General features: G+C 41.4%; 1 protein-coding gene and 1 pseudogene across 1 annotated transcript; one reads left to right on the top strand and one right to left on the bottom strand.

Moving 5' to 3' along the window:
- Positions 1-1,520: 1,520 nt before the first annotated feature.
- On the bottom strand, positions 1,521-10,049 carry TMEM169 (transmembrane protein 169). The gene is made up of 2 exons (XM_004376295.2): positions 9,652-10,049; positions 1,521-2,231 (listed from the first exon to the last, which is right to left on the bottom strand). The coding sequence occupies exons 1-2, from the start codon at positions 9,932-9,934 to the stop codon at positions 1,609-1,611; spliced, it is 906 nt and encodes a 301-aa protein (XP_004376352.1). The 5' UTR covers positions 9,935-10,049; the 3' UTR covers positions 1,521-1,608.
- Positions 9,080-9,334, top strand: LOC111820548 (60S ribosomal protein L39 pseudogene; annotated as a pseudogene).
- Positions 10,050-24,111: the final 14,062 nt, after the last annotated feature.

The following is a 24,111-nucleotide window of genomic DNA, read 5'->3' as shown; positions in this document are numbered from 1 at the left end:
GGGTTTTTTTTTTTTTCTTGTGAAAGTAATAATTGTTCAAAAAAAAAAAAAATTTCCTTGGAAGGTAGAGTCCAGCATCACACATTAGAGAATGTCCCTGCCTGGTGTGGGGGAGCATGGCTGACCCCTCTGGTTTGACTCATAGCAGTTCTTCCAACAGTTTATTTCTGAAACATGACCAAGCAATGAGCACCAGCTGGACTATAATCCTCTAGGAGTCAGAAAGATACCAACCTCACAGCACAGGAAAAAATCATGTTTATGGTTAAATTCTGTAAAGATCTGAGTAAGTCAGGTTTTGAGTGAGGTTGCACCAAACAACAGAACACTAAATCTGGCTTCACTGTGTTTAGTATTACTAATCCTTGTTGGGGGTGGGGAGTTTGGCAAAGGCAATTCCTCCCTTCACAGGCTTTAATCTGTAGATTAGATTAAGTATCACCATCACCATCCCACCTCTACCACCAGGAAAAGAGTTGGGCTACTATTATATAATTGTCCTCTCCTGTCCATCATCTCTTCCCAAAAAAATAAACCTGAAACCACATGACACTACAGAAAGTTTAATTGCAAAGTACACAAGGTGCTTCTTAGCTAATATTTATGTTACGTGTAAGTTTTCTCTGTGTAAGGTTCTGGCCTAAATAAATAAAATATATCAAGTCTGGAATTCTAAACCTATTTAAATAACCATAGTGAGACAGACACTCTTATGTCTACCAAAATAGCCATTTTTCTCAAATTAGCATAATCCCAATATTTAGCCAGGAATATAGCTGCCCAGCCAAAAGACTGTATTTCCCAGCCTCTCTTGCACCTAAGACCATGTGACTAAGGTCTGGCCAAAAAGATATAAGAAGCACTGTTGAGTGGAACTTCTGGGAAGTCTCCTTAAAAGGGAAGGGTGTGTTCTTCCTTCTCCGTCCTCTATTCTGCTGCCAGAAACATGGATGTGATGAGTGGAGATGCAGTCAGCATCTGGAACATCAAGGGTAAGGACGATAATGGAGTGGAAGCAGGCTTGGGCCCTGATCACTTCATACGGTCCCCGATGTTCTGCCTCCAGTCTTCCATATGAGAGAGAAATAAACTGTCTTGGTTAAACCACTGGTATTTTAGGGTCTTAATAATATGCAGCTAAATTTAAATCTCAATGACACAAGTCTTTACATTCTACTATACCGTGGCAGCCCTGCTTCTTAAATGTTCCACTCCATCTTTATTATCTCATTGGTGGCTGTGGTCTCCCCGAGCCTCCTTATTCCCCCACCACGTTGGTCACATACTCTTCTGGGTTCCAGGCACCAGGAACACCTCCAAGCTCCTGAACTGACACTACTGAGCTCCCTGTCTCAGATAAATTGCCACTTTAAGGCAGGGAAGAAGAGGAGATTGTCCCTCAGGTAGACTGCTTTGGCATGAGTTGCTTTTCAGTTTCCTGCCCTCCTAGAATCATCAAGATGGTGGGACAGACTGATGTTGTCTAGGATTTTCCAGAAGAACTGTTGAGGTGGGGGAGGGAGAGAGAATTTAAAGAAAGAATCCTCTGGAATTGGAAGATGATATAGAGACTACAGGGGCCAGAGAAGGAAGTAAATTGTTTAGAGTTTAGACAGTGGAGGTTTCTACCTCCTGTATAGGGTCCTTGTTGGAGAGATTGCCTGAAATATTGTCAGATTCAAGCAGCTCCACAATGCTGTAGGGAGAGCAGTCTTCCAAGCCCAGCTTGCTGCAGAGCCAACCATAGAAGCCTTTCTCCATGTCCCGAGCAGCTTGCCACCATGCTTCCCAGGACCAGGAGAGCTGCACCACAGCGGCATAGAGGCCCACGGAAGAGGCCATGGCCATGATGAGCACTGGATAGAAGAGAATGAGGCAGGGGCAATATGAAATCTTATGCCAGAAGGTCCTCTCCTCATTGTACACAAGGAAGATATTATACCAAGTGATGGTGCCATAGTAGAAAGAGACAATGAAAGACAGGACAAAAACCACAGGCAGGCAGACCAGAGTCCAGAGGACCACATGTGGCCCACGATCTGCTCCCATCTGGCAGACCTTTCTTCCTTCGGGTGTTATTTCCCTTGCTGATTCTTTAGGCTTGGTCAATTCCTGCAACTCTTTCTCTGTCAATGTGACATGGATGTCCACCATCTGACCCTTTTTCTTCCCTCGTGTGATGGTCCCAGTTAACGTGACATAGCGACTGTCCAAAGGCATGTTCCACATACCTATGGGGCAAAAAGGAGGTGAAAGTCCAAGATCAGAAAAGAGAACATTTGGTCAGTGTTGTCCCCTGATGTCTGTTTTCACAACATCTGGCACAGTGCTGAACAGAAGTCAGTGATTTAATGATTGACTGAACGGGCCTCCCTCGGGAGGGCGGCCACTGGTATTATTTCTCCCACAGTGAACTTTCACACATCTGGCCTCTGAAAAAATTGTGACCCAGGTTAAATTTGTTTTTCATGTCCTCTATCTTTTTGGGCCTCTAGCTTGGCAGGATCTCCATGATATGGAGGGGTGTGAGGGCCAACTTCCAACTGATCAAAGCATCCACATCCTCATTTTATACTAAGGACACCATTTTATATTGATTTTACGTCTAGTTTACAAGTGCAGTGAAAATATTGTTCATGAATATCATCTATTGTGCGTGAAGATTATAATGTGTGGGCATTATATACCATATATACTGTATGTATGTAGGCATTTATACGTCCATAACCATACACATATGCACATGTATATACATACATACATACAACATGCACACACATCATGGAGCCAGGCCAGGAGTTCAACTGGAAGCTCCTGATGGACAGCCCACCCCTCTTCTCTTCTCATGTCTATCTCTATGCTTTCCTGAGAGGGGACCTCCACACAGGCCTGTGGACATTTTAACTGACATATCCAGACACTGTCCACTCACACACATACACACCCACCACCACGACCAAACAGCCATTCTTTGGCCACTCTGGAAGTGAAGCTGGAGATACTGAGGCAGGGAATTCCATGGTCATTGGCATGTAAAAATGTGGTCTAGAAGTTGTATGTGTTGGGGTAGGAGACTGTATAGGCTCTAGACAGGCAGGTCCCCTGGGCCTGTAAACACTTGCCCCATGGTTAGAAAAGGGCTAGAGTGGAGCCATCTAAAGAGCCGAGCCATCTAAAGAGCAGGGCCCAAGATAGTAGCAGGGTCTCTGACTGCCCAGATATAAAGGTTATACAGTTCCCCAAACACCTAACAGCTTCACAGGCTCACTCACCTCAGTAAATGACACCACCATCTATCCTCTCCATTGCTCATGTCAAAAACCCAGGAGTCATCATTGATTCTTCTGTTTTCTGCACCCCCAACCTCCAATCCATCAGCAAGTTCTAAATTACACTCTGAATCCATCCATTCTTCTCTAGCTATCTTCCTTGCTATAACTCTAGTCCAAGCTTCTACATTCATGCTATTGTGGCTGGAGTCTTCCATCAGCTTCCACTCTTACCCCTTGTAATCCATTCTTCATAGAGAAGGCAGAGGGATCTTTCTACAAATGTAAATGAGTCTCTCCTCTGCTTAAAAGTCCTCCATTAACTTTCCCTTACACTTGTAACAAGTTCCAAACTCCTTACCATGATCAACAAGGCCCAAACACTGACTACCTTTCAGACTTCCTTTCACCATTCTCTCCTTGTTGCCTACACACTGTTGCTGTATGCCATCAAGTTGATTCCGACTCACAGTGACCCTATAGGACACAGTAGGACTGCCCCGTAGGGTTTCCTAGGCTATAATCTTTATAGAAGCAGATGGCCAGGTCTTCTCTCTTGTGGAGCGGCTGGTGGGTTTCAACCACTGACCTTTCAATTAGCAGCTGAGCGCTTAACCATTGCAGCACTAGGGCTGCCTACACTCTAGTCACACAGAAATAATTCCATTCCTAAACATGCCAATGTTACTCCCACCCCCGGGTCTTCACTTGTGCTGCTCCCCCTTCTGGAAATGTTCTGCCAAGATCTCTTCATGACTGGTTCCTTCATATCATTTGGATAAGCTCAAACATCACTTCCTCAGAGAGGCCTTCCATGACCATCCAATCTCCCCCTGCCCCCATGACCCTTCACAATCACCATGGTTTTATTTTCTTTGTAACATTCACCACTGCTACCGAAATTATCTTTATTTGTGACTTGTTTACTGTCTGACTTCCCCTGACTAGAAGGTAAGCTCTATGGAACCTGGGACATTGCCTCTCTTCCCCACTGTGGGCATATGTCTCAAAGATCCATCCGTCTATACAAATAGATCTATCTTACCTGTCTATTGTTGCACAGTAATCCTTAACTGGCACACTCCACAATTTCTTTAGCAGCAACAAACATTCTTTTTTTTTTTCCCCGGGGGGTGTTGTGTGTTTGTTTTAGTTTGTTTGGGATATACAGAGAAACAAATCTTTGTGACACAATCAGTGTCAAACTCCTTGGGAAAACAGATGGCATTTCAACAAAAAAATGTAACATTAACGATAATAATAATTAGTGCTACCATTATCGAGGGCCTTCTGTAGAACAGGTATTGTACCTACATGATAATCCAAATACAATAAATTAGAAAAAAAGTGTTAAAAATGAGTCCGTTCACAATAGATGAGGAAAAAATGAAAGTAACAAGACTTCTATGAAGAAAAGCTATAAAAGATCATTATAGGACATAAAAGAAAACTTGAATAAATAATTATATATTGATGGAAAAAACACCTAAATCATGAAGATGTCAGTTTACTACTAATCAATATGTTAATTCAATTTAAGTCCAATCAAAACCCAACAGGGTTTTTTTTTTTTTTTTTTTTTATTGTACTTTAGACGAAGGTTTACAGAACAAATAGTTTCTCATTAAACAGTCAGTACACATATTGTTTTATGACATTGTGAAAATATACATAGCCAAAGTTACACCATTTCAAAAGTTTCTACATGTACAATTCAGTGACATCAATTACATTCTTCCAGTTGTGCTGCTATTCTATCCTTTCCCAAAGTATTCCATCACCATTATCTTCAACTCACTGCCCCCTAGGCTTCCCATCAAACCTTTTGAGTTGCTGTTGTCAATTTGATCTCACATAGATGATTCTTTTTTTTTTGGTATCTTAGATGAAGGTTTGCAGAACAAATAGTTTCTCATTCACCAGCTTTCTTGTCCGCTCCTGCCTACTAGTCCTTGTCCTTGGACTGTTGTGCCTCATTAGTCCCATTTTGTTTTATGAGGCTGTCCAATCCCCCAACGAACAGTGAACTTTGAGAGTGACTTCACCACTGAGCTAAAAGGGTGTCTGGGGGCCATACTCTCGGGGTAGATTGTTTCTTTTTGTGTGTAAACTTTTACATGAGTTTTTACAGTAGAGGTCTCATATAATATTTGTCCTTTTGTGATTGACTTATTTCACTCGGCATAATGTCCTCCAGTTTCATCCATGTTCTGAGATGCTTCACAGATTCATCATTGTTCTTTATCTTTGTATAATACGCCACTGCATGTATGTACCATAGTTTCTTTATCCATTCATCTGTTGATGAGCATCTAGGTTGTGTCTATCCTTTTGCTACTGTGAACGGTGCTGCAATGAATATGGGTGTGCATATCTCTATTCACGTGACAGCTCTTATTTCTCTAGGATATATTCCTAGAAGTGGGATTGCATTTTGTAGTGCTTTTTTTGGTGGTGCTGACGTTTTCTTTGTTCCTCTTACTCTCCTGAGCTGAGTTCCTTTTGTTTGTGGTTTTTTTTTTTCATTTCTTTTGTTTTTGTAGGTTTTGTTTTTACTGAGACTTTATGTTTTTCTTCTTTCTTTTGATGAGTAGGTTTGTTAACTTTTTTTGTGGTTACCTGGAAATCTACCCTTATCTTCCTAGATTTGAACCAGTCTATTCTTACTTGGTATCGCCTTGCCTTCCTCTCCATTAGAAAGTTCTATACCTACACCGTTTATTCCCTCTTTTATTGTTCTGATGCTGTTGTCACTTACAGATTAACCTCTCTGGTTCCCTGTTGTAATTCTTTTGGTTTTACATAGTCCTTAAGAGTTCATTTCCTAGGTTGGTATCTGGCTAGTACAATCCTCTGTCTTATATTCAGCCTGTGGTCTGATGTTGTTTGTTCTCAGATTGAAGGACTCCCTTTAATAAGTCTTGTAAGTCTGGTTTGGTTTTTACATAGTCCCTTAATTTCTGTTTATCTGGAAATGACATAATTTCACCATCATATTTGAATGAGAGTTTTGCAGGGTATATTATTCTTGGCTGGCAATTTTTTTCTTGCAAGGTTTTATGTATGTCATCCCATTGCATTCTTACCTGCATGGTTTCTGCCAAATAATCCAAGCTTAGTCTTATTGTTTCTCCTCTGTATGTGACTTGTTGTTTTTCTCAAGCTGCTCTCAGGATTTGTTTGTCTTTGGTTTTGGCAAGTGTGATTATGATATGCCTTAGTGATTTTCTTTTGGGGTCTATCCTATATGGGGTTCGTTGAGCTTCTTGGTTGGTAAGCTTTTCATCTTTCATGATATTGGGAAAGTTTTCTGTCAGCAATTCTTGAATGATCCTCTCTGTGTTTTCTGTTTTCTCCCCCTGTTCTGGAACTCCCATCACTTGTACATTTTTGCTTTTGATTGTATCCCACATAATTCTCAGGGTCTCTTCATTTTTCTTCATTTTTTCTGATTTTTCCTCAAACAGAGTTGTATCTAAGTGTTTGTCTTTAATTTTGCTGATCCTATCTTCCATCATTTCAAACCTGCTCCTCAGCCCTTCTATGACACTATCCATTTCTGAAATCTTGTTGTTTATCTTTGGATTTCTAATTGTTGTTTTTGTATGATTTCTAGTTGTGAATTTATTTTAGCATTTTGTTCCTGTATTATTTTCTTGAATTCTTCCATTTTTTTGTCTGTATTTTCCCTGAATTTGTCTATTTTTTCCTCATTTTTGTCTGCTTTTTGCTTCAACTCTTGGATAATTCTGAGTATTAGAGATTTGAATTCCCTATAAGTTAGGTCTAGTGCCTTTTCTTCTACTGGAAGGTCATCTGGTGTTTTATTTTGGACACCTACAGGGAACATCCTGTCCTGTTTTTGTGTTTTGATATTGTCTGCTGTCTTCTGGGCAGTCAGTGGTTATTTTCCTCTTTTATTGATTGTAGATTTGTTTGTTTCATCCTGCTTTTTTGTTTTATATGGTCATGTCTGAGCAGGCGGGCTGCGTGTTCTTTGTTGTTTGCTCGTCTGTGGGCATGATACTTTTCACTTCCTTCTCCAATGGGCAGGGTCAGTCACTCAGGTATGGTACAGCAGGGCAGGTCCAGCTGAAGGGGAGTTGCTGGGATGGGTTGTTTGTGGCTGACAGTACCAGGGCTGACAGTGTGGACCGGAAATCAGTGCAGGGCAAGTTCCAGTAGGCTGTGCCTGTGCTGCTTGGGAGTGTGATGTTCAATGCATGGTGCAGGTAGCCAGGAAGGAGGGGGTAGATTGTGATGTGTGGAGCTAAGATGGGTATGGGAAAGATGAGAGAGAGGAGAGAGAAACAGGAGCCCAAAACATACACACAAACAGAAAAGAGTGCTAAGGGAGCTTCCTATTGAAGTGGAGAGATGAGAGACTGAGAAATGGGGAAAAACAAATATTAAAAAAGAAACCAAAAAGGGTAAAAGAAAAAAATGAATAAATTGAGAAACTGGAAATGAAGAAAGACAAAAAGGGAATAAGAGAGAGAAGAAAACAAAACAAAGAAACAAGCAAAAAAAAAAGACCCTAAAACCAAAACCAAAAAAAAAAAAGAAAAAAGAAAAGCCCCCAGGGATGTCCCTATGTGTCTGCGCAGAGTAAGGGAGTAGCTTCCAAGCTGCATGGTACTGCCCAGCTAGAAGGAGCTCCCAAGCTGAGAAAAGAAAAAGAAAACAAACAAACAAATCAAAACAGAACAAATGAGAGCAAACAAACAAAAAGCCCTGGGGGTCCCACCAGCGTGGTGGTAGAGGCCGGGAAGCAGTTTCACAGTTGAGCGGTATTTTGCAGCCTTTCAGGAAGAAGCAAAGATGGCACACAGAGCCAGGTATTTGAGACAAAGGATGGGGAGGTGGTGAGAGGTAAGGAAGAAATCTAAAAAGCAGAAAAAAGCAACACCAGCAGCCAACAAAAGGCACTCAGGGAGCTGGCTAGTGTGGGCGGGTGGAATCCAAATGACACTGGGGTGAAGGTGGTGCTTCCCCGCCAAGAGACTGTGCCTGCAGGAAGCAGAGGAGGCTAAGTGGGTGAAGAAGGGTGGGGGATGCGAAAACCTATATCACTGGTTACTGGTTGTCCTGTCTCCTGCTGGAAGCTCTGTGAAGCTGCTTTCTCGTACCCCCTGTTCACTGATCTCCGATAGGAGTCCAAAATGGCGGATCCATGCTGTGGTAGCTGATAGGGGACCTCTGCATGTATCTCTCCTCACTCTCTGTTCTTGGTCAGTTTCTTATTCCATTCGGTGCTTGGCTGAGTTCTTTATCTCTTCATTCGATGCTTAGGGTTTCAGGATTGATGTGTGACTCTGTTTGACTTAGTTTTTCGGATCTTTGCTGTGGAGAGATGGCGTGGTGCTTCTGACTATAACACCATGTTTTCGGAAGTCCAACAAATATTCTTATACATGCCGCCTTATGCACGTGGGCATAGATTTCTGAATTTTAATAAAAACTGATAAATTTCCCTACAAAGTGGTTGAAGTGGCTTCCATTTCCACTTAAAGTGTATGGGAGTATATTCATTTCCTCATACTGATGTTATCATATTTTAATTATTGTGGAAATCCTAACATCTCGTTGTTATAATTCACATTTTCCCGATTATTAAAGTAGCTATTGTTCTTTCTCTTTTTTACATGTATTAAGTAATCAGCATAGTTTGCTTGTATTACTTATTTTTGTGCATAAATAAGCCTCTTCCATTACCCTAGGAGCTCAGAAAGGGCAAGGATCTGCTTATCACCTAGCACAGAATGTAATAGGTGCTCGGTAGATACTAGTCAAATTGTTGAGTGAAGACCATGCAACACTGTGAGAATAAATATATCAACAAGAAGAAACAGATTGCTCTTTCCCTTTCTCGACCATCTTGGTGTATACCACGCACTTCCATCCTTGCCAAGTCATCTCACAAGATTTTCAGGGTCAAGAGATTCCTAGTCAGGAAACAAAAGCAGAATCACCCCATTCCTCAATGGATTAGAATGGTAACTGGTAATAAAATCGGGTACAACTCCAAGAGGAGACACTGGAGAAAAACCAAGCTGTGTCTCTAAAGAGTCGCACATGTGATGGCACACATATTTTATGCTCTATCAAGTTCACTAGCATTTTACCATATCAAGTCAAAAATTTCACCACTATCTGAACAATTGGATGTGTTGTATTAGGGAAATTCTGGTTTCTTCCTTTGTTTTTATGCTTCCACATTAACATGTTGGTTTAGTAATAAATATGTGAGACTTTTTGTTTGAATGAAAAAAAAAAAAACAAAAAGAAACATATCAGCGAGCAAATGCCTGGCTGTCTTCAGGGGAATTCTCATTTGGTTTCTTTCCCATGGCCATAAACTCAAGGCCACAAGGAGACTCACCATCATCCAATGGGTAGTCTAGGAAATCATCTCCCTCCTCCTCTTTAGGTTGCTCTCCACCTTCCAATTCCCCTAGCTCCTCATCCATTTTCTCATTATCTGACCGGTAGATGATGATAGATTCTGGGCAGGACTCTTTCTTTTTCTTTTTCCTTTGACCCGTCATGGATTCTCCATCCAGGGCCAAGGCGGCAGCCACAGCCTTCCTCAGAGAGCCGTGGTGGGGGCTTGGGAGTTGGCTCTCGTCTTCTGCTGGTGCCAGCTCTTCCATCTCAGTTCTCATAGCAAGCTATTTCTTGGGAAGAGTGCAACTGGCTTCACACAAACTCACAATGAACACATCGCAGAGCTTCTTTCAGGATGGGGTTATACAAAGATGTCCCAAGGACACATTCCACCTGAAAGAAGGAAAATCAAAGCTATCAATAGGGAGCAAGTAGGGTGAGATGGAGAGGGGTTTGGGAAATGATCTTTAATTTGGCAGAAGTCTTCTCTTCGCTTTACCTCCCACAACAGTTTATTTTGGGCATGCTGTGGAAATACTTTTACAAGAATGGACTGTTGTGAATAAAATGTTATTTGTATTAGTTACAATAATATTTTTATCATTTACATATATAATGTTATGTGAACCATGAATCTAGTTGGGGGATGCAGAGTATAGGGAAGTTGGGTGAGGAAGCCTCCCAGAGGGGTGGGAATTAAGCATCTCATTTAACTCCCACCATGAGCAGAGAATCAGATGGCTGAGACCAATACTCTAGGCTTTGGGCTACTACATGATACATTGCAACTACACCCAAACAGATGAATGCAACTTTGAGCAAGCCACCTGTTATGGATTGAATTGTGTCCTCCAAAAATATGTTGTAAATCCTACTATAGCTGTGATTATAATTTCATTTGGGGAGAGTTTTCTTTGTTATGTTAATTAAGCCGTATTAGCATAGGGTGCGTCTTAAATCTCTTATGAGATATAAAAGAGCAAACCACAAGAAAGCAGAGATGGGGGAAGACAGATGTCACACCACATGAGATCTTGAAGGAACCAAGAAACAGAAGCTGCAAAGAGACAAGGACATTCCTCCACAGCCAACAAAGAGAGAAAGCCTTTCCCTAGAGCCTGTACCCTTTTAGACTTCTAGCCTCCTAAACTCTGTTTGTTAAAGCCACCCACTTGAGAAGAGGCCATGGATAAGTAAAGCATTACTCAGGAAGAAGAACAAAGTGGAAGGCCTCACACTACCTGATTTTAGAACCTATTATACTGCCATGGTAGTCAAAACAGCCTGGTACTAGTACAACAACAGATACATAGACCAATGGAACAGGGTCTGGAATTGAGAATCCAGACATAAATTCATCCACCTATGAGTAGCTGATATTTGACAAAGGCCCAAAATCCGTGAATTGGGAAAAGACAGTCTCTTTAACAAATGGTGCTGGCATAACTGGATATCCATCTGCAAAAAAATGAAACAGGACCCATACCTCACACCATACAGAAAAACTAACTCAAAATGGATCGGAGACCAAAATATAAAATCTAAAATGATAAAGAGCATAGAAGAAAAAACAGGGAGAACGCTAGAAGCTCTAATACATGGCATGAATAGTATACTAACCGTAAGTAACAATGCACAAACACCAGAAGAGAAACTAGATGACTGGGAGTTCCTAAAAATCAAACACTTACACTCTTCAAAAGACTTCATCAAAAGAGTACAAAGAGAACCTACAGACTGGGAAAAAAATTTTTGGCTATGACATATCTGACAAGGTTCCAATCTTTAAAATCTACAGGATACTGCAACACCTCAACAACAGAAAGATAAATAATCCAATTAAAAAATGGGCAAAGTATATGAACAGGCACTTCGCCAAAGAAGATATAACAGACACATGAATAAATGCTCATGATCATTAGCCACTAGAGAAATGCAGATCAAAACTACAGTGAGATATCATCTCACCCCAACAAGGCTAGCATTAATCTGAAAAATACAAAATAATAAATGCTGGAGAGGTTGTGGAGAGACTAGAACACTTATACACTGTTGGTGGGAATGTAAAATGGTACAACCACATTGGAAATCTATTTGGTGCTTCCTTAAAAAGCTAGAAATAGAAGTACCATATGATCCAGCTATCCTGCTCCTTGGAATACATCCTAAAGAAATAAGAGCCATCACATGAATAGATATATGCACACCCATGTTCACTGTAGCACTGTTCACAATAGCAAAAAGATGGAAACAACTTAGGCACCCACCAATGGACAAATGGATAAACCAATTATGGTATATCCACACAATGGAATACTATGCTATGATAAAGAACAACAATGAAGCCATGAAACATCTTATAATGTGGAGGAATCTGGAGGGCATTATGCTAAGTGAATTTAGTCAGTCACAGAAGGACAAATATTGTGTAAGACCACCATTATAAGAACTCAAGAAAAGGTTTAAACACAGAAGAAAACATTCTTTGATGGTTACGAGGGTGGGGAGGGAGGGTGAGGGTTATTTGCTAACTAGATAGTAGAAAAGAATTATCTTAGGTGAAGGGAAGGACAGCACACACTACAGGGGAAGTCAGCACAACTGGACTAAACCAAAGCTAACAAGTTTCCTGAATACAAACACTTTGAGGGACAGAGTAGCAGGGGCAGGGGGCTGGGGACCATGTTTTCAGGGGACATCTAGGTAAACTGGCATAACAAAGCCTATTAAAATGTTCTGCATCCTACTTTGGTAGGTGGCATCTGGGGTCTTAAAAGCTTGCAATCAGCCATCTAAGATGCATCAACTGGTCCCAACCACCTGGAGTAAAGGAGAACAAAGAACACCAAAGACACAAGGAAAGCATTAGCCCAAGGGACAGAAAGGGCCACATATACCAGAGACTTCATCAGCCTGAGACCAGAAGAACTAGATGGTGCCCGGCTACCACCAATGACTGCCCTGACAGAGAACACAACAAAGTCCCTGATGGAGCAGAAGAAAGGTGGGGTACAGAACTCAAATTCTAGTAAGTAGACCAGACTTAATGGTCTGAGACTGGAGGAACCCTGGAAAGCATGGCCCCCAGATTCTCTATCAGCCCAGAACTAAAACAATTTCCAAGGCCAACTCTTCAGACAGGGAGTGGACTGGACTGTGGGACATAAAGTGATACTCGTGAGGAGTGTGCCTCTTAGCTCAAGTAGATACAAGAGACTAAATGGGCAGCTTCTGTCCAGAGGTGAGATCGGAAGGCAGAGAGAGTTAGGAGCTGGTTGAATGGTCATGGGCAATCAGGGGTGGAAAGGAGGCGTGTGCTGTCACAGTATGGGGAGAGCAATTAGGGTCACATAACAATGTATGTATAAATTTTATATGGGAGACTAACTTGAAATATAAACTACAACAATAAAATAAATAAATAAAGCCACCCACTTGAGGCATTTCTGTTACAGCAGCAATAGATAACACCCAAGGGTGGTGCAGTTTCATCAACCACTTCTACCTTTGTATTGTGCAAAGGGCACCATCTCCTGGCTTCTTGTTGGCCCAAGATCTCAGAAAGTTGCTGGGATCTGTCCTATCATATGCTGGGAGACCAAATGGAGAGGATTCACACTTTTCACTCTTTACCCTCTGTTATGGGTTGAATTTTGTCCCCCAAAAAAATGTGTGTCAACTTGGCTAGTCCATGATTCCCAGTACTGTGTGACTGTTCACCATTTTGTTATCTGACATGATTTTCCTATATGTTGTAAATCCTATCTCTATGATGTTAATGAGGTGGGATTAGCAGCATTCATGTAAATGAGGCAGGATTCAATCTACAAGATTAGGCTGTGTCTTAAATCAATCTCTTTTGAGATATAAAAGAGAGAAGGTAGCAGAGAGACACAGGGACCTCATACCACCATGAGCTAAATTCTACTCACAACCTGGCTGCCACCATTCCCCAATGCTGTATACCCTCCAGTAACTCCAGGTAACCAGCTTTCTGTTATCATTATTCTCAACTTCCAAATCATTTTTTTTTCAGTGCTGAGTATTTCCTTTCTTTCAATGTCACATGCATGGCCTTTGCTATCCCTTTATTCCTAAGGATAAAGATTCTCCCCTTATTTGTATTAAATGGTCCCAGTGCTTAGTGAACTGGTCCATCCAGGAAAAAGAAAAAAAGAACAAACCATCTAACTAGTTAGGCTCAAAATACCGCTCAGTTTAAAACAAATCTCATGTCCGAAAATTTTGATATTTTGGCATCTTTGGATTACCATGGGACAGGACTGACTCTGTGTCATATTTCTTCAAATGCTAAAACATTTGTTATTTTTTCTCATTTCAATGTTTCTAAAATGTGGGTACATCTTACACCCATGTGACCATTTTTCCTCTCAAAGTGTGAGCCACTTTTTCAGCAGGTAACAGTCTTTCGTTGCCCTCTCACTCAGTGCTTCCTTTGCCCTTGGAAATGAAGGAGTTGTTGATTTTCTTATCTGCCTCCTCGCCAGATGGCAGGGACTGTGTTTTACTCAATTTTGTATTCTGGGCACTTAACCCCATATCTGGAGCAAATCAGGTGCTCAAAGACAGTATTCTGAATGTGTTCAGGTGGAATCTGAAAGCAGATGTTGGCAGGTTTCACTAACTCCTCCTGCCAAGTCTTGCCCCCAAGTTTACTTTGAACACAAGGAGCACCATAATCTTTGAATTCTTACTCATGGGGCTTGCTGAACCATGAAATTCATTTGGTTGAGGTCTAAGAGTAGAAAGCTATGTTCCAGGAAGAGTCAGGACAGAGGGGCTTTCCAAGGTAAATAGCTCCAGAACACAAGGAACTCAAGCATTAAAATATTGAGTTTGCACTGGGTAATGATTTAAATCAGGACTTTATACCAAAATAGCCCCAGTGCAGAAGAAAGCAGACATTTAATGACACTCAAGGAGCCAATCATGATAATTCTATGATATGCGTGGCCTCTGAGCACACCACTTTATACGTACCCTAAGGGTACAAAAAGTTCAAGCTGAAGCTGAAGAAATTTAAAATAAGTCCACGAGAACCAAAATACAAACTTGAGTATATCCCAACTGAATTTAGAGACCATCTCAAGAATAGATTTGACACACTGAACACTAATGACCGAAGACCAGGCAAGTTGTGGGATGACATCAAGGACATCAGACACGAAGAAAGCAAAAGGTCATTGAAAAGACAGGAAAGAAAGAAAAGACCAAAATGGATGTCACAAGAAACTCTGAAACTTGCTCTTGAACGTAGAGTAGCTAAAGCAAATGGAAGAAATGATGAAGTAAAAGAGCTGAACCAAAGACTTCAAAGGGTGGCTCAAGAAGACAAAGTAAAGTATTTTAATGAAATGTGCAAACACCTGGAGATAGAAAACTAAAAGGGAAGAACACGCTCAGCATTTCTCAAGCTGAAAGAACTGAAGAAAAAATTCAAGCCTCGAGTTGCAATACCGGAGGATTCCACAGGGAAAAAGAAGATGGAAGGAATACACAGAGTCACTGTACCAAAAAGAATTGGTCGATTTCAGGAGGTAGCATCTGATCAAGAACCACTGGGACTGAAAGAAGAAGTACAAGCTGCACTGAAGGCAATGGTGAAAAACAAGGCTCCAGGAACTGATGGAATACCAACTGAGATGTTTCAACAAACGAATGCAGCACTGGAGGTGTTCACTCATCTATCTATGCCAAGAAATTTGGAAGACAGCTTCCTGGTCGACCAACTGGAAGAGATCCATATTTGTGCCCATTCCAAAGAAAGGTGATCCAACAGAATGTGGAAATTATCGAACAATATCATTAATATCACACATAAGAAAAATTATGCTGAAGATGCTTCAAAAATGGTTGTATCAGTACATCAACAGGAAATGGCCAGAAACTCAAGCCAGAGTCAGAAGACGACATGGAATGAGGGATATCACTGCTGATGTCAGCTGGATCTTGGCTGAAAGCAGAAAATACCAGAAAGATGTTTACCTATGCAAAGGCATTTCACTGTGTGGATCATAATAAATTACAGATAACATTGTGAAGAATGGGAATTCCAGACTACTTAATTGTGCTCATGAGGAACCTGTACTTAGACCAAGAGGCATTCTTTGAACACAACAAGGGGGTACTAGGTGGTTTAAAATCAGGAAAGGTGTGTATTAGGGTTGTATCCTTTCACCATACTTATTCAATCTGTATGCTGAGCAAATACTCTGAGAAGATGGACTCCATGAAGAAGAATGTGGCATCAGGATTGGTGAAAGACTCATCAACAACCTGATATGCATATAACACAACCTTGATTGCTGAAAGTAAAGAGGACTTGAAGCACTTAAGCACTTGATGAAGATCAAAGACCACATCAGTAAATGAAGGTCCCAAAAGCTTGGCTCTATCCACATCATTAAGGTCAGCTCTACTTTGAGGAGGTAGCTCTTCCCCAGTCGTATTTTGAGTGCCTTCTAACTTGAGGGTCTCATCTTCCAGCACTGTATCAGACAATGTTCTGCTGCTATTCATAATGTTTTCACTAGCCAATTTTTTTCAGAAGTAGACTGCAGGTCCTTCTTCCTAGTCTTCCAAGACATCACAGTACAACGAACTGACAGACACATGGTGACAACAGGTTTTGTTTTTCGTTTTCTAAGGACCAGAGTTTCAGAGCTGGAAGAAAGTGAGTCTTTTTTGATGAACCCATCTCCTATATCTCTGATCCTAATCAGTTTCTAAGTCCTGTCAACCATTCCTATGAAATCTCTTTGTCAATATGTTCATTTGATTTTTCTACTCTCACCGCGTGCTAGAATACAGCCCTCACTGTACCTGCCTCCAAGCTAGCTTCTCTGCCTTCTATTTCAGAATTCTTCCTATACCATTTTAAGTGGTGATTAAAAATAAGAGCACCATTTTCACTGTTACTTTTACTTCCGGTAGCCGTCACTATTTTGCCATTTCTGACTACAATACATCTAAAGGGTCTGCCTGGAGTTTGAAGGTTTTCCATATTCACACTCCATTACAGGGCTCAGTATATTTTTGCCCCTTCCCTTTCCTCCATCCTATGCATTGGAATCGACTTGATGGTAATCGGTTTGGGTTTGTTTTTTTTCCCCCCAAACGGACTAGTCAATGCATTTACTTATGTTGGTTCTTTCACTGTTACGGATTGAACTGTGTCCCACAAAAATGTGTTGGAATCCTGTCCCCTATACCTGTGGATGTAATCCCATTTGAGAATAGAATTTTCTTTGTTATGTTAATGAGGTCATATAAGTGTAGGGTGTGTCTAAACCAAGGAGTCCGGGTGGTGCAGTGGTTAAGCACTCAGCTGCTAATCAAAAGGTCGATAGTTTGAACCCACCAGCTGCTCTGCGGGAGAAAAATGTGGCAGTCTGCTTCCCTGAAGATTACAGCCTTGGAAACCATATGGGGCAGTTCTACTCTGTCCTATAAGGTTGTTGAGAGTCGGAATCAACCCAACGCCAATAGGTTTAGGGGTGTCTAAACCTACTACTCACACCTGAGATACAAAAAGAGCAGATTAGGCACAGAGAAGCAAGCTCCAATAGGGGAATAATGTATGCCACAGGGAGCTCTCCAAGGAACACTGAGATGAATGCTAGAGAAGCTGAGACAAGGATATCCCCCCAGTGCAGAGAGAGCCTTCCCCTAGAGTGAGCACCCTGAATTCGAACTTCTAGCCTTCTAAACTGTGAAAAAATAAATTTCCGTTTGTTAAAGTCACCCACTTGTGGTATTTCTGTTACAGCAGTACTAAGAAACTAAGAAATTCACTTTCTTCATTCTCCTCTACCGCTTTCAAGCCTGGCTCCAAACTGAGTCACTCAACCATGTCCCCTTCTGTGATTACCCCAGCCCATACATGACTCTCCACCAACCCCAACCTTGTTGTTGCAGGAGCGTGGTGAGATTTAAATACATTTTCAAGTATAAAATGCTAGCATGTGAGTGATACTTCATAAATGCTAGTTTCAGTAGCATTTGTCATCTGTCCCATACTCTCTTCGTATTTAACTATACAGAATTTCATATCACCTTATCTTGATCACAGATGGTTTCATGAGTGTTCCTTCATTGCCCCAGGTAGATTATATACTGTTAGAGATCAGAAACTGTCCTATACTTCTTTACCTGCTAAGGGGAAGAGCCCAGGTCTAAACATGTAGCAGATACTCAGTACATATTTATGAACTAGATAACAGAGAAGAAGGAAAATAGTATTTAGAAATTTGATATGAACAACTGGTAAAGGGGGAAGGCTTGATGCTCTTCCCCATGTTTTGAACACTTTATTATGTTGTTCTATTTGATCTGAGAAGCAGATTCCGAATATCTCACCTTCCTTTTAGATTCCATAAGAGCGAAGGTAAAAAACATTAAAAACATTAGGGCTTTATTAACAGGAGTATGCAAACAGGAAAGACTTCCTACTTTTCTCTGGAAGTTAAGCTTTGCCCTCCCTCCAACTTTACCCCGTTCCAAAGATTATTAACAAATATGATACTGCAGAGCGATAACCTCAATAGACCATTAGCTCTAGTTTTTTTTTGGTCACTCTGGAAAAACAAGTTTTAAAGAACACTCTTAGACCCCGGAGCTCATGTTTAGAAAAACGAGTGTTAAGTCACTCTTGAAGGGAACTCTCCATCGAATTCTTAAATTCATCCATCACTTTTTCCCATCTCCACTGCTAGTACTTCAACCTAAGAGGCCATCATCTCCTATCTATGGTTCTAAAAAACGCTCCTGATCTTGCGGCTTCTGCTCTTGTTGCCTTCCAATCAATTCTCTGCTCAGCAGCCAGAAAGATCTTTTAAATACATAAATAAAATCATGCCATTCTCTGCTTAAAACCTTCCAGTGGCTTCCCATTGGTAAAAAATGAAACCTGAACTTTTCATGGAGTCTAAGGACCTGCATAATGAGCCCTGGTGGTACAGTGGTGTCTTAGTCATCTAGCGCTGCTAAAACAGAAATACCACAAGTGGATGGCTTTAACAGACAGAAATTTATTCTCTTACAATCTAGGAGGCTAGAAGTCTGAACTCAGGGCACCAGCTCTAGGATAAGGCTTTCTTTCTCTGTTGGTTCTGGGGGAAGGTCCTTGTCATCAATTTTCCCCTGGTCTAGTCGTTTCTTAGCACAGGGACCACAGGTCAAAGGGACATGCTCTGCTCCTGGCTGTGCTTTCTTGGTGGAAAGAGGTTTCTCTCCTCTCTGCTCATTTCTCTCTTTTATGTCTGAAAAGAGATGCACTCAAGATACAACCTAATTCTATAGATTGAATCCTGACTCATTAACATAACTGCCTGTAATCCTGCCTCATTAGCATCATAGAGATTAGGATTTACAACACACTGGATAAATAGATCACAAAATGGAGGACAACCACACAATACTGGGAATCATGGCTTAGCAGAGTTGACACACATTTTTGGGGGACACAATTCAATTGGTAACAAGTGGTTAAACTGCCCGGCTGCTAACCAAAGGTCGGTGTTTCCAACCCACTAGGCACTCCAGCAGGAGAAAGATGTGGCAGTCTGCTTCCGTAAAGATTACAGCCTTGGAAACCCTATAGGGTCATTATGAGTTGGAATCAATTTGATGGCAATGGAAAGGACCTACATGATCAGGCCCTCCCCATACCCCCATACCTGTGAGGAACCACCTCCCTTGTGCCTATATGCCTGTCACACCAACTGCCTGTGCCTTCCTGAAGAGCACTGATACTTTCCCACTTGAGGCCTTCTTAAATGCTGTCTACCCTGGCTGGCTCCACTCCCACCTCTTCACATGACTGTCTCCTTCATACCCACCAGGTCTCAGCTCAAATGTCACCTCCTCCTAGGTCTTCCTTCCCAACCTAAAGAAGGCTCCCTGCCTGCCTCCCATTATTCTTTATCATAACAGCCTGTTTCCTATAAAAGACTTACCAATATTTGTAATTAAGTATTTATTTGTTCTTTTACTTGTTTATTTTCTATCTCCTCTACTAGACTAGAAGTTCTATGAAGTAGTACCATACAAGTAAGACAAGAAGTAGGTGCTCAATATGTATATTTTTAAGTGAATGAAGTAATGATTTGGGGGAGGGAGGCAAGTGGTAGCAATTAAAAATTTAACCTGGTTTTGTCAAAGACTGAGAATGAAGAAAAGTTTAATAGAGACACTAATAAGCTCCTTTGTATTTCTAGTTACAACATAATTGCTAGGTGCTCCTCCTATCATCTTCTTTAATGATGGAGGTTTTAGCTGGTAACATGGCTTCCTAATTAAAGATACCATTTCCCAGCATCCTTTGCAGTTAGGCACGATCATATGACTAACCTCTGGCCAACAGGATGTGATTAGACGTGATTTGTGCAAAGTCCCTATCTGACCCTCTCCTTCCTCTTTTCACCTTCTCAAGGGTAGAAGGTGGACTTGATGAGCCAGCCATCCTCTCCCCTTTCCGTTTACACTGCAGGTTCTCCGCGTACATTCGTCCAGTTTTCATGTCCCTTCCTGCCTTCTCATCTTTGCTTTTGGGCACATGTTGCCCATTTGGTCTCATATACTTGACTGAACTAAGAAGCAAGTTCCTTGTGTGTATTATTGTTTGTTTTATAGTCCTGTCTAATCTTGGCTGAAAGGTGGACTTTGGGAGTGGCTTCATTTCTGCGTTAGCAGGGTGTCTGGGGGTCATAGTCTCAGAGGTTCCTCCAGTCTCTGTCAGACCAGTAAGTCTGGGTCGTTTTTTGTGAATTTGAATTTGGTCTACATTTTTCTCCAGCTCTGTCTGGGACTTTCTATTATGATCCCTGTCAGAGTTGTTGGTGGTGGTAGCTGGGAACCATCTAGTTCTTCGGGGCTCAGGCTGGTGGAGGCTGTGGTTTATGTGGTCCATTAGCCCTTTGAACTAATATTTTCCTTGTGTCTTTGGTTTTCTTCATTCTCCTTTGCTCCGGCCAGGATGGGACCAATGGATGTATCTCAGCTGGCCTCACGTAAGCCTTTAAGACCCCAGATGCTACTCACCAAGGTAGGATGTAGCACATTTTCTTTATGTACTATGTTATGCCAACTGACCGAGGTGTCCCCTGCAACTATGGTCCCTAACCTCAGCCCCAGTAACTTTGTCCATCAAGATGCTGTCAGTCTTTTGACTAGTAGTGGAGTGCTTAACCGTTTGAGTTACCCAGGGACTCTGTCATGGTAATACATGGGTAATACATTACTCCAGACTATTTGAAACCCTAACCACTTGGCATTTGTCAGTTCAGTTTACTGAACTGGGAAGGTTTGTGAATAGGAGCCTAAATGCTGATCCCTATCTCCACGTATCCCCACTTCTTCACCTGCTCCCAGGTAGCCACTGGTGCAAACCTAATCCAGGGTTTTGTCTAATCCCATCCAAATACTCATAGGACTTATGGACTTGTGGGTGGAGAAGCCAGGAATCTTTGAAGCCTCTGCCCTTATGTTCACTGAAGTGAAGCCCGTATCATAAATGGATGAAGTATGGCTAGAATACAGTCATAAATGGCAATGACGCGGAGCCTTAGCATCTGGACACAATGAGGAGTGGTGAGGGCTATGGTTAAAAAAAAAAAAAAGAGCTCAGCTCTCCTCTGAAATAGGCAGTTACTGTTCCCACCAAGCCTACTGTTCAGCCAATTGCAGAAATGCAGGCCCATTTGGTATGGATTGTCTGAAACGTCATGTGAAAGTTCCTGATTTTTAATTGTTGCAATTAGTCCAAATTTAAATAAATTACCAAGTGGACAAACAAACAAAACAAAACAACCACAAATGGCTGCAATTTTCTACCTCTGCCTTACAAAGTTTCCAGATTAGGGACTTCTGGGCAATGTGGCACTATAGGCAGAAGCACCACACCATTCCTCTACAGCAAAGATCTGAAAAACTAAGCCAAACAGAGAAAATGGCCATCCTGAAACCCTAAGCATCAAATGAAGTGATAAAGAACTCAGACAAGCACCAAATGGAATAAGAAACTGACCCAGAACAGAGAGTGAGAAGAGATACAATCAGAGGTCCCCTATCAGCTAACACAGCACAGATCTGCCATCTTGGACTCCTATCAGAGACCAGAAAACAGGGGATATGATAAAGCAGCTTTACAGAGCATCCAGCAGGAGACAGAACAACCGGTAACCAGCGATATATGCTTTCCCACACCCCACGCTTCTTCACCCCCGACTCGGCCTCCTCTGCTTCCTGCGGCCACAGTCTCTTGGCTGGGAAGCATTGACTTCACCTTGGTATCGCTTGGATTCCACCCGCCCGCACTGGCCGGCTCCCTAAGTGCCATTTGTTGGCTGTTGGTTTTGCTTTTTTCCACTCTTTAGATTTCTTCCTTACTTCTCACCATGTCCCCCTCCTTTCTCTCAAATACCTGGCTCCATGCGCCATCTTTGCTTCTTCCTGAAAGGCTGTAAAATGCCCCTCGAATGTGAGACTGCTTCCTGGCCCATGCTGCCATGCTGGTGGGATCCTGGAGCTTTTTTTGTTTGTTTTGAATTGTTTGTTTTCTTTTTCTTTCTCGAATTGGGAGCCCCTTCTAGCCGGGCAGTACTGCATGGCTTATGACCTATCCCCTTGGTTTGCACAGACATGCAGAAGGATCCCTGAAGGCATTTCTTTTTTCTTGGGTTTTTTTTTTTTTTTTTTTTTCCATTTTTTTTTTGGTTTTTTTTTTTTTTTTTTTTTTTTTTTTTTTTTTTTTTTTTTTTTTTTTTTTTTTTTTTTTTTTGTTCTTTTTTTTTTTTTTAATTTGTTTGTTTTGTTCTCTTTTCCCTCTTTTTCCTTTTTTACCTTTCTTCATTACTCGATTTCTCATCTCTCTGTAATTTCCTTCTCTTCCTGTCTCCTGAATACCTGGTGCTGATGGACACCTCTACACCTTCTAACCAGGCTGTACTTCGCGGCCTGGGAACAACTTCCCCAGACCTCGTAGCTGCACTGGTGGGATTCCTTGAAGCTCTGCTTTTCTTTTTTCTTTCTAATTTTTATTTATTCATTTTTTTCTTTCTTTTCTTTTTTCCTTCTTCTTCTCCTTTTAGTTTTTCTCCATTTCACAGTCTCTCATCTCTACACTCCAACAGCAAGCTCCCTGAGCACTCTTTTTTGTTTGTTTGTATGTTTTTGGCTCCTGTTTCTCTTCCCTGTATGCCATACCCATCTTAGCTCCACACATCACAATCTCTCCACTCCATCCTGCCTACCTGCACCATGCGCTTAACATCACACCACCAAGCAGCCCAGGCACGGCCTACCGGAACCTGCCCTGCACTGATTACTGGCCCACCCTGGTGGCCGTAGTAAGTGCCACAAACAACCCATCCCAGAAACTCCTCTTCAGCTAGACCTGGCCTGCTGTACCACACCTGAGCGACTGACCCTGCCAATTAGAGAAGGAGGCGATAAGTATCATGCCCACAGATGAGCAAACAACTAAGAACACACACCCCAACTGCTCAGACATAGCAAAATAAAACAAAACAAAAAAAACAACGAAACAAATCTACAATCAATAAGTGAGAAAAATAACTACTAAATGCCCTGAAAACAGCAGACAATATGAAAACATTTATAAAAACAGGGCAGGATGGTTCCAGTAGGCATTCAAAATAAAACACCAGATGACTTTCCAGTAGAAGAAAAGGCACTAGAACTACCTGATAGGGAATTCACATCTCTAATACTCAGAAGTATCCAAGAGTTGAAGCAAAAAGCAGACAAAAATGAGGAAAAAAATATACTAATTCATAGAAAAGGTAGACAAATTCATGGAAAATACAGACAAAAAAATGGAAGAATTCAGGAAAATATTGCAGGAACAAAATGCCAAAATAAATTCACAATTAGAAGTCATACAAAAACAAAATTAGAAATCCAAAAGATAAACAACAAGATTTCAGAAATGGACAGTGTCATAAAACGGCTGATGAGCAGATTTGAAACAGTGGAAGACAAACACTTGGATACAACTCTGTTTGAGGAAAAATCAGAAAAAAGAACGAAGAAAAATGAAGAGACCCTGAGAATTATGTGGGATACAATCAAAAGCAAAAATTTTCGAGTGATTGGAGTCCCAGAACAGGGAGAGGAGACAGAAAACCCAGAGAGGATCATTCAAGAACTGCTGACAGAATCTTCCCCAATATCATGAGAGATGAAAAGCTGGCCATCCAAGAAGCTCAACGAACCCCGTATAGGAGAGACCTCAAAAGAAAATCACCAAGGCATATCATAATCACACTCGCCAAAACCAAAGACAAACAAAGAATCCTGAGAGCAGCTTGAGAAAAACAAAAAGTAACATACAGAGGAGAAACAATAAGACTAAGCTCAGATTATTTGGCAGAAACCATGCAGGTAAGAAGGCAATGGGATGACATATATAAAA

This window comes from Trichechus manatus, unplaced genomic scaffold (assembly GCF_000243295.1).
Source record: "Trichechus manatus latirostris isolate Lorelei unplaced genomic scaffold, TriManLat1.0 scaffold00041, whole genome shotgun sequence".
NCBI classification, from domain to species: domain Eukaryota; kingdom Metazoa; phylum Chordata; class Mammalia; order Sirenia; family Trichechidae; genus Trichechus; species Trichechus manatus.
This window is presented reverse-complemented; position numbering and strand designations above follow the sequence as displayed.

Coding starts and splice junctions, on each gene's coding strand:
- TMEM169 (XM_004376295.2), bottom strand. CDS start 9,934: ATGAGAACTGAGATGGAAGAGCTGGCACCAGCAGAAGACGAGAGCCAA. Junction 2,232..9,651: donor AGACTACCCATTGGATGATG/GTGAGTCTCCTT, acceptor TTTGCCCCATAG/GTATGTGGAACATGCCTTTG.